Source organism: Cotesia glomerata, unplaced genomic scaffold, assembly GCF_020080835.1.
Source record: "Cotesia glomerata isolate CgM1 unplaced genomic scaffold, MPM_Cglom_v2.3 scaffold_11, whole genome shotgun sequence".
NCBI classification, from domain to species: domain Eukaryota; kingdom Metazoa; phylum Arthropoda; class Insecta; order Hymenoptera; family Braconidae; genus Cotesia; species Cotesia glomerata.
Window position 1 is genome coordinate 1,065,241 of NW_025401443.1, and position 12,116 is coordinate 1,077,356.

Here is a 12,116-nt window from a genome sequence, read left to right on the forward strand (position 1 = left end):
TTTTGAATGATAAAACTTTAAATTTAAATTGTAAGTACTTAAAATTAATATTAAGAGCTCAAACTTGGTGAGAATTTTTCTTTTTATTTGTAGATTAGGCCTGGAAAAAGGCCTGGAGCGCTGTGAACGATAAGGGAATGTTGTTTAAAAATAACAAAACACCAATCATTGATTGTTTTAATTTATTAAAAGTAATAATTATTTATATAATTAATTAATTACATAATATTAATCTCTTAATGCTGCAGCGTGAACGATATTTTTTGTTAGCCCGTCTTTAAATAATACAAACAAACTTGATGGTTTACCCATTCGAGAGCATGCAACGTATAATTGTCCGTGTGAAAAACATGGTGTGCTCAAATCTAAGCAACAAACAGACATTGTTTGGCCTTGGGATTTATTAATAGTCATTGCAAATGCCAATCTAATCGGAAATTGAATACGCTTAAATTGAATTGGCACATCTGTGGGTATAATAGGGATTCGTGGTATCAATATATTTTCACCTCGAAACTTGCCATTTAAAATTGTGCCTTCGATAACATTTTTCATTAAGTTTTTAATGACTAATCGCGTACCGTTGTATAGCCGTGGCGGGTTCAAATTACAAAGCAAAATAATTGGAGATCTAACCTTCAATTGTAAGTTATGTGGTGGCATGCCTGGCAAATCTAGTGAGTTCAAAAACTCTGTTGGAAAATTTACAGCTTCAGTGTCATCGCAAACTGTAACAATAGATTTATATGATACCAAGTTCCCTGGCAATAACTGTTGTATCTTCAGATTTAAAATGTCAACGTCCACATTTTTTGCAGCTACATCGGGAAATATTTGTTCAATGAGAGCATCTTGCGAATCAATGATTGTGCAGAAATCATTCGCTAATTTTATGTATCCAGTTTCAGCTATAGTGACTTTTCCATCGCCAATATCTAAGAGTTATTTTCAGAGTGTTTCAGCGGATGGATCTTGAAGCATTTGAACGCGCATATTTACTTTCAGCTGTACTATTTCAACATTACGCCACAATGTCGATGATTTTAAGCAGGCGTTGATTTCATCAGCGCATGTTGAACGTGGAATGACGGGAAGTGTTTGTCTGAAGTCACCTGAAAGGACTAACAGAGTGCCACAAAATAGTTTGTCGTTGTTTTTAATATCTTTCAATGTCCTGTTCAACGCCTCAAGGGAATGTTTCTGTGCCATGGTACATTCATCCCAGAAGATAATTTTACACTGTTTCAGCACTGTGGCTATGGACGATTGTTTTTTTATGTTGCACACTGCGTCAGGGTTATTTTGAATATTTAGTGGTAGCTTAAATACTGAATGAGCTGTTCTGCCTCCATCCAATAAAGTTGCCGCAATGACCGATGATGCAACGGCCAATGCGATGCCATTATTGGATCGTATTTTGGCGAGAATTAGCCAAATAAGGAATGTCTTGCCAGTTCCACCTGGTGCATCTAAAAAGAAGAACCCACCTTGTCCTGCTGAAACTGCGAGCATAATGCGGTCGTAAATGGTTCTTTCTTCCTCATTCATTAGCGGGACATTGCGAGTAACAATCGCCGCCGTTTCTACAGCATTGTACTGCATTTCACGATTCATTTCAGTGTTCATTAAATCAGTTGCACCTCGATTTGGCGAATTCATACCGAAATGAGTGGTAAGTTGGCAATGATAATGCAAAGATCCTCAATAGCAATCAATGCTTAGTATACTCTAAAAAATTATTATTACAGTTTATTTTAAAATTATTATTACAGTCTTTGCTTTTCGAATATAAATAATTATAATAGCTGTATTAAATTAGGTTCTATTGATTTCGATAAAGCAGACTATTTACTTCTAAGACTATTTTCAAGAATAAATCATAAATCACAGACTATATGAAATTGAAATAAATTCTGCTTGCAGTTATTGAATCTACGCATCAAAATTAAAATACTAAACAATAGAAAGTAATAATGTGAAATAAATGAGAAAATGAATAAATGATTGAACGTAAGCCTATTGTTGTGGATAAACTGGATAGTTACCATTGTACTGATAAAAGTATGTTACTAAGCTTAGTATGCTCTACCAGTTAAGTATAGTTACCATTGTACATATCGTCGCTGAATGTTATCGCTAGATCGTTACACCGTGTACGATGTTGATACAATATATCATCAGTCATTGAATCTTTGTGATTATCCCACAATATCTCTGCTCGGGCTGGAAAACATGTAGTCAACACTATAGCGAATAGTAGACGAATTTGTATTGCTGTACAGTTCAATGCTGCTTCAGCAAGCATACATTCCCACTGATTGTCATCTTCTAGCAAGCCGAGTGCAAGGCATGTATCTTTGTACGTTGTATACTGTTGCCCATTCACTTTACGTATATCTTGAAATGACAATGGGCCAGTATCATTAACCAACAATAGTCGAAGATAAAAGCACTCAGTCTGTCTTGGATTCACTGTAAATGCTCGCCCCAAGGCGTTTGATTTGAATAAATTGGGGCATGCATCAACCGGTGAGCCTTGCTTGCGGGGTATCCATTGTTTTGTTTGAGCCCATGTGAAATAGCGTGGTACTTGTGAATAGAGTAAAGTACGTGCAAAGCCACCAAAATTATCCGCACGATTACACAATTCAAAAAATTCAGTGAGTGTAGTTTTTGGTGGATTTATAGCACGATCAATCGCTGTCTCGTTAGTGAAATATACACACTGACCATTTTCAAGATGAACGGCTAACTGAACAACTGCTGGATCCCGTTCATGAATTGGAAAACCAAAGATACGCCAAACAGCTTCATTGGAGCTGATGTACCAACCTATTTGGTAGAGCGTTATTTCATCGTTTTTATTTACTGGAGGAGCATTCACATTGGTATTTTCCACTCTAAACACCGCCATGTCACTGCCTTTATGGACATACTTGCAAATGTATTTGATGTTCTTCACAGAACTGCAGAACTCAACATTAATATGAGCATTGTATGTTTTGCTCAGCAGAGGCGAATATGATACGACCCAACGATTGTCAATATCAATGTCTGTGTTGCTGATGTTTTTAATAAATGATTGTCCGCCATTATCTGGATTCCTTCGACGATATATTGCATATCCGTCGACATTTGTGATTGTATCGTTAGTGAAATCTTTAGGGAAATTTTTTGTACATTTTCCATCTGACATGCAAGGCGATGAACGCTTAAAAGTACCACATGGGCCATGAATCATGTTTGCTGTAACAATATCAAACAGAAATTGATCAGTAGACGGATCGGGAATTTCTGCAGAAATTATATTATCTATTTCTTCAGGACGGATTTTGTCGATTAACCAAACCAAAATGTGGACATGAGGTAATCCTGGCTTTTGCCACTCAACCGAATACAGCCAGCAACGTGTGGGACCGAATACATGTTAGTAATAAAATTTATTAATGACTTCAGCTTTTGTCTAAACACACGTGCTGTAATGTCATGACGATGTATTGCATTTTGGCCAGGCAACAGCAAAGATGTAATCTCTGGCCATTTTTGATTACATGTGAACGTGATAAATAAACACGGTCGTCCATATTCGCGCACGAAAGTCAGAGCATCCTGTATATACTCTTGCATATGACGTGGACTGCCTACGTACGATGATGGTAGAATGACAGAGTTACCAATTTCGTCGGCGACGGCGTTGTTGACAATAGCGTCTCGCAAGTGAATGTCCTCTTCCACACGTAGCTTGAGTTGATTATATCGTAAGTATCGTAGTCGTTCGCCTTCTATCTTCGCGTACATGTCGACCATGAATTGTTGACAAAGCTCTCGAAATCGTAGAATGACGTTATCCAGCCCGCGTCTAATCATCAATCTATACGCATAATAATCCTTCGAGCTAACGTTCTTATTTGTTTCGGCTTCTGTAATAATATATTCATAAATATTAATTTAAGTTAATTGCGTTTAATAATTTAATTGTTTTGTTAAAAGTGTAATAATCAAATTCATAATAAATGAAGTACCTGATCTCGTTGTTTAATATTTATGCTATATCCGTCTTGTCCCTTCCAGAAGATTAGCGTATGATAATAATGATGACAATAATCTCTTCTTTCATGACCTATAATGATTTTTCGTTCGCGAATAAATCTAATAACCAAACGACATCATTTAACGATAGTTGTATTTATTTATTGAATATTTTCCGACTTTTAAGATGATGATGACACAAACAATATTTTATTATTCGATTAAACGATTCTCGAGAGTCATGTACGTTATTCCTATTTAAGCCATGTTAAATCCGCGAATCGTGTATAATTTTTTCTATGTGTTGGATTATCTGTCATATTGCTTCTCAGTGACTCACGTTAAATATTATAAGTTGCCCGTTGCATTCCACGAAAAAATTTAATAATATCAAAGTTTACATCCACTGTTTCATACAATGGATTTCTCATTAACAATTTTCATGTATGAATAAATTCTAGATGCACGTTTTATTTTTAAATATATTCGTATTAGTATAACGTGCTCCATCATAAAATTATTTAATGAAACAACATTATTTTTCCATTACACAGCAAAATTACAAACATTATCTGTATAAAAGTAATAATTTCTCCTATCTTGACCTATAACAATTTTTCGATCGCTAACAGATCTAATAATCAGATAACGTCGTTTAACAATAGTTATTTTTATTCATCGAATTCTTTTCATCCGTCAAAATAACGACCCAAACAATATGCGATTGTTCGATTAAACGGTCCCCAGGAAAGACATGTACGATATCCTCATTTAAACCATGCTAAACCCGCGAACTGAATATAGTTTTCTCTATGTGTTGGATTATCTGTCGTATTCTTCGCAGCGACTCACGTTAATATGATGAGTTGTCTGTTGCAATTCACAAAAAAATTAATACCGTTATAGTTTACATCTACGATTTCATACAAAGGATTTCTTATGAACGATTTTCATGTATGAATTAATTCTAGATGCACGTTTTATGTTGAAACATATTCGTATCGGTATAACGTTCTTCAACATGAAATTATTTAATGCAACGACGTAATTTCTTCATTACATAAAAAACAAACAAACGTTAACTATATAAAAATACTAATCTCAACACTGATAGAAAGATTTGTTTATATTTAATAAACTTTATTAACTGTTAATAAATGATTTTTTAACATCATAGGATTTAATAAATATTTGTTAACGGTTAATAAATTATTTATTAAATGTTAATAAATATTTGTTAACAATTAAAAAATATTTATTAACAGTTAATAAGTTATTATTAAGTACAGTTTATTAACTGTTAATAAATATTTATTAATGGTTAATGAATATTTGTTAACTGTTAACAAATATTTATTTAAAATAAAAAGCAAAAATAGCAATTTTCTTTTGACACTTTTTATAACTCTACAGCTAGAATACGTGATAATAATTTAATTCACTAAATAAATTAAGGTTTTTAATATTTAAAAATATAAAAGATAGTTATGAGCTGTGATAGAATTTAATATTTTACAATAAACATTATTATAATGTAATATAATTGAATAATTACAGAAAGAGCGGAAAAGCGGGGATCAGGTTTAGGTCTGGATATCTCAATTAAAACGCGTAAATTATTATCAAAAATAACACTAGGAATTTATTTACATTAAATACACTCAATATTTAATATAGTTAATAGCGGATTGTTAAGATAAAAGCGGATTTGTAAATTACAGCGTGGTTTTCAAAGCGAAGCCGGTTGACACGTGGTTGAACACTTTGCCGGCACTGAAAAAGCGGTGAAATAAATGCACTGTTAACACAAATTACCTATAACAAACTAAAGCGAATTATTAGCGGTTAATTTAAGCGGTTTAAATTATAAAATTAGCAAAATGCGGTTTATTAACAAAAAGCGAAAGTAAAGAAATACTAATGGCGACTTGATGCAGCGAAAGCGTAGAAGCGAAAGATAATAACAATAGTCCGTCTTCTTCCTCGTTGAGTTGGGGAAGAAGGCTATTGCGCATGTCTAGTGGGAGCGATCAGCCAATAAAGCGGTCGATTCATGACGTGATCGAGAGGCTGATTTTCTATTGGCGGTTCGATTTTTGCGGGAACTAGCGGTGGACAGGTGCGTCTCTTGAATTTGGGTGTCCCCCAGGAGCGAGTTAATCGCTACTGGGCCTTGTTCACCGAACAATAATTAATGCAAATAATTTATAAAGATGATTTTTGTTTATAAGCAATCTTCATATCATATGATATTGCAAGCGAAACAAATTCACTCAACAAAATATTCATTAACTGTTAATAAATATTTGTTAACTATTAATAAATACTTATTAACTATTAATTAATAAATGTACTTTCCTCCTAAATTAATATTTGTTGAATGTTAAAAAATATTTATTAAAACTTAATAAATTAAATAATTGTCTTATAATACCAAATAAATTAAATTATTAATAGTTAATAAATCCTTCTATCAGTGAAGTTTCATGACCTATTAGAATTTTTCGATCGTGAATAAATCTAATGTTTAGATGACGTCATTTAACAATAATTATTTTATTCATCGAATGGTTTTCGTCCTTCAAGATAAGGACACAAACAACATTCGATCGTTCTATTAAACGGTTCCATCCCAGCTGGCTCATTTTTGAATTTCAGAGCATGACAATGCGGACATTCCTTGTCCATAGCACCAATTACCACTTTTGAATGAGCACAATATTCAATATCGGGCTCATACTGGAATGCTAGATGCAGGAATGAATCAGATATAAATGCTCGATGTACCTGTTGTCGTTGTTGGTCATTTGTTCTTCGTCTATTGACTGTGAAACGGCGTGATTGTCGTTATTCTAATCTTCTGACTTCATTGCGTTCAGCTCGTGTATCTTCTGGCTCTTCTTGATGCAATTGCGCCATTCTGACACGTGCATTAGTATTTTGTTGCTGGATTTGTTCTTCTGTTCTTTCGGATCTGCTATTTCGCAAGTTTCGAGCTTTACTTGTACTGCGGCTCAAATCAGCCCCTTTGCGTTTTCTTGGCATTGCTCACTGTACAAAACATACATAAATAGAATTAATGAAATTATTTAATGATGAAAAATGTTAAAAGTATAATTAGGGCCAGGATTTTTGCCGCAGTTTTGAAATGATTAGTTTTAATTTATGAAATTATAACAAAAATATAAGTTTTATGGAAAAATTTTTCAAACTAAAGTAAAAAATTAAATTTTATGAAAACATTGTCTCTTATAATTTTTTCATACAACCAATATTTCCATTGACATTTCAAAATAAAGATTCATAATGATTGATTTTTTGGAAACTATGAAAATCTTAATTGTTCAATTACATTTTTTTAATAAAATTAAATTAAAATTACATTTTTATAAGATCAACAACATTTTCGATATAAATAAAAAAAAATATACTTACAACACAAAATCCGTTGTTATTGGAAGCTCGTGTCACGTGTTGAGTACTTTTGAGGTTATAAAATCACTTGATTAACTAATCGTGCAAAATACACTCAAAATTGATAATTCAATTATTATTGATAAAATAGGAATGATTAAAAGTTAATATGAGAGTTACACTGAGATAGCAAAATAATAATTGTCAACGTTACTACTACACTTGATGCATAAACAATAATGATGGCCGACAACTGTGTAGGGAGTGAGAAAGAAAGGAGACCGGCTTCGTTCTCATCCCTACTCCGTGCTGTTTACTGGGTCAGAAGTGACACCTGTAGACATCTGGCGGGGATAACTAATTAAATGACGATTGATCAGTTTTCGACCGGAGAGGAAAAATGATTAAATTACTAAAATGGCTATTAAAAAATAAGGGTTGATCGTAGAAGGGTGAAAATTGAGGATTGTATGTATTTTTGTATGTTGTATCATAAAAAAATAGAAATTCAAAATTTTGTATAAAAAATAAAAAAAAAAATTTAGGGGTGGACTACCCCTAACATTTAGGGGGATGAAAAATAGATTTTGGCCGATTCTCATAGATACCGGATAAGCACAAAAAATTTTATCAAAATCGGTCAAGCCGTTTCGGAGGAGTATGGCAACGAAAACTGTGACACGAGAATTTTATATATTATATATATGTATATATATATATATATACTAGACGACCCGGTGAACTTCGTATCATCTACATATATTTGTGAAAAGTATAGTCAAAACTTAATACAAAATTTTTATTTACATTAAATGCAACATATTTATACACTTAATTAATTTAAAGCTTTTTGATGGACTACATTTTTTATCTTTTCTTGCGGTGCGTAAATATATAAAGATGGTGGTTTTCCGACTCACGAACACGCGACGTATAATTTCCCATGCACGAAACACGGAAACTCCGATTTGATTCCCACATTTGATTAACTTCGACAACCTAAGTCAGGTCGTTTTCTCCTTGGTATTTTGAAACAATAACAATAAAAAATTTCTTGCGCAACGACAAACTGATGATGGATTTTATTCATTGGCTTGAAATTAATTTATTTCTTTTAACAACTAACTGACATTTTTTTTTATTTCTGCAAAAAAAACAGACCAAAAAGTTCGGACCTCACTTTACAGCTAGGAACGGACCCAAAGAGATCAGACCTTATTACTCAGCTCAGAACATTGTGTATTGGAAAACTAAATTGTCGTTTTTAGTATTTTCTGTTGTTTATTATTTATGTTTTTCACCGTTTAAACCTTCCCTGAATTTCTAAAATTTCCTGTTTCTCTTGAGATTTTATCAAATTTTATATCTGTAGGAACTGATATTTGAAGAATATGAATTTTTTGACAATTAATACCCTCGCACTCTTATGTGGGGGAAGAATTTCATAAGATCCTATTCGAGATGATTTCTACATTATAAATAAAAGATTCTTACAAAACTTCGAGTCTATAGAAACTATTGTTTGGAAATGATAGTTTTTCATTGCTGACGTCCCCGCAATCCTTTTTGAGGTTAGAATTTGATAAAATCCATTCTTAACTGATCTTAAAATTATACACGAAGATTCCTACCAAATTAAGAGTCTGTAGCAAGTTACAGTTTGGAAATAGAAATTTAACATTCTAACACCCACCCCCGCAATCTTTATTGGGGGTGGGTTGCTGTAAAATCCGCTCTCAAAACATTTCCGCACCACATATGGAAGACTCCAACTAAATTTGCCGTCTGTAGGATCTATAGTTTGAAAATTAAAAATTTTCATTGTTAATATCTGCCCCCGCAACCCCCTGTGGAGTGAGCTATCGTGAAATTCGTCCATATATTATTTCTATATCCCTTACAGAAGATTCCTACCGAATTTGGGGTCTATAGGATCCATAGTTTAAAAACGGGAATTATTCATTGTTAACGCCCCCGCAATCCTCTTTGGGGAAGGATTTTTTAAAAATTTTCTCGCATACAAACCTTTTCCTGAAAATTCTGAAGACAACAAAAAAAAATTAGCCTTTTTTTTTTATTTTATTTAAAAATTTTTTTTTATTTTATTTTATGCCCATTGGTTGGATTCGCCGCGACCGAGTCGCCCTCGCGTGTAGAAACTCAAACGAAGCTCGATTGCGCGCGAAACCAAAATCTAATGCGATAATATGTAATTTGATTTAGTAAGTAAGTAGCTTTAAGTTAGATTTAAGTACTTAACTATTGTGACGGTACTAACGACGCCGGCCACGAACCCGTGAAGAGAAACAACGAGGATCATCGACGTGGGTAACCTGCAAGATTATCGACGACGGGAGGATGGCTGTCTCGAGAGCGAGCGAAACGACAGACTGATTGGAACTCGAAGTGAGCAATCGACGCATGCGTGAAGGGTAAAGCTAGCTGTCGAGCACACCAATGCTCCAGCCAATACATCATTCAAAACGTCGATATCGGAAAATTGGACGTACGGCGCCATCTCTGGAGTTCACAGCTAACGACGGACCCAGCAGAGAGGGGAGAGGGAAAAGAATGCGACATGTGCTGATGTTTCTTTCTTCCACGTTTCCGACTTGCCGTGTGCAGACACGTTTTAACGACTTAGTTTTTTTTTTTTTGTTATTTTTGGGGAAAACTCCTTGAGTAATTCTTGCGTTTGAAATCTACGTATATTTAATTAGCCACGACGTAGTGTGCTGATTTTGGGTTGCCGAAAAATAAAGGCAGTGTGACGATAATTAGCTGTTGCTAATTAGTTCCTCGACGAAAGCGTCATAAAGTACGACGCGTGTTTTGGTGTGATTGTTAGTCGACGTGTCCGGGTTCCAAAGAATCAGCAAGTATCCTCGCCGAGGAATCCATTATCCAAGAGTCCGACGTGAAAGCCGAGAGCGACTTGGTGGCAGAACAACCCAGGAATAACTTCAGGTCGACGCTGTGACCAGGGTGAGTGGCTTTGTCTCAATTGAAGTAGCTCGTGGGATTCGAATTTGTTAATTAAACAGTTAACTAAACAGTTAATTAAACAGTTGGATTGGGTTCATTAAATAATTAATTTATGTAGTATTAATTGTACTCGACACTAGTTGAGTCAGAGTGTAAAAACGTCAAGGCTAAGTTGAGTCAGTCAGCAGAGATAATCCCACGAGGTATTTAGGTACCGCCATATTTTTTTTTTGTGTGTGTTTACGGATGTATAATTTTTATTGTTCGTTATAAGTATTATGCTGGTTGATTTTGTACTCCCGGGGTAATCGATGATTTCGATTACCCATTGATCGAGCTTCGGGTTCGTGCGATTTACCGACGTTGAGTAAGAGGTTCGCTACGGAGAGGGAACCCGAGAAACGGCTGCCGCGTCCGAGACAGGCAATCGGACGTAAGTTGCCCACTCTCAGCGGAGCATTTGGGACTTAGAATAGAATTTGAACTGTGTGAGACTCAGTGACAGAGAACTGAGTGATTATTTAATTTTTTTTACTTAAGTATTTAATTTAATTATTGAGTTAATTCGATGATTGAATTTTATTATTTAAGGTTTAATTAAATTCGGTGAATAGATTATTTAAATCTTGAAATTTAATTTGGCTATTCTTAATTGAATTTTGGCGCATCGATTATCGAGTTTTACTTATTTAATTAATCGTTATTAATTAAAGCAAGCGGAGATTTATTTTTTTTTGTGTTGTTATTATTTTTAATTAATCATCATTAATTAAAGCCGGCGATTCGATTTATTTCTTTGAGTTAATAAATTGTTATTAACTGAATTTAGCGAAGATTAAATTTTTTTTGTTAATTTACTGAAATTAACTAAATTGATGCAACGATTTAGCTTGTATAATCTTGCTTACTGGTATTTACTTGAGTTCAGTGAAGATTATTGTTTTATTTAGTTAATTAATTGCCGTGAGTTAATTTGAGCACAGATTGATTTTTTTCTGATTCGATAGTTATTAATTTAGCTGAGCGAAGGTTTATTATTTTTTTTTTTTGGTATTTAGCGAGTTATTATTAAGTGGATTATTATGATTAGCTCATTGTTATTATTGCGGCGACTTTGAACTTTTCCGTGTTCGGGTTGCGAACTGCGAATCGACGACAGCGTCGACGATTATTATTGATTAATTTTCCTTGCGTTTATTTTCTTGATTTGTTATTACTAACCAATCGTTTTCATTTATTGTTAATAAATTTATAATTTAATTTTCTCTATTAATTTTTTTAATTAATTGCGAATTAATTGCGAGCAATCCCGCATACTTTCCTCGTTCCTCTATAATTACGTCGTACCCTTAAGGCCCGCCACTCGACGAAGAGAGTCCCGGTCCGGAGTAGCCGGAAATCGACGTGATCGGAGCAAAGCTCCTGGCGCCCAACAACAGGTAAAGCAGGTAGGCCAGATTATTTATTTCGGACTTCGTCTTCGCTAACGCACGGGGACGAAAATACCCGTTATAATTTATATATATATATATATATATATATATATATATATATATATATATATATATATATATATATATATATATATATATATATATATATTTTTTTTTTTGACTCGAAGATCGGTGATTATTGGTAAAGATAGATAGTTATTATTCTAAGCCGAATACTTTCAATCCAACTTCTTG

At 33.8% G+C, this 12,116-nt stretch overlaps 1 protein-coding gene across 1 annotated transcript; it reads right to left on the reverse strand.

Moving 5' to 3' along the window:
- Window positions 1–2,092: 2,092 nt before the first annotated feature.
- On the reverse strand, window positions 2,093–3,798 carry LOC123273592. The gene is made up of 2 exons (XM_044741032.1): window positions 3,675–3,798; window positions 2,093–3,294 (listed from the first exon to the last, which is right to left on the reverse strand). The coding sequence occupies exons 1-2, from the start codon at window positions 3,796–3,798 to the stop codon at window positions 2,093–2,095; spliced, it is 1,326 nt and encodes a 441-aa protein (XP_044596967.1).
- Between the last annotated feature and the right edge of the window lie 8,318 nt (window positions 3,799–12,116).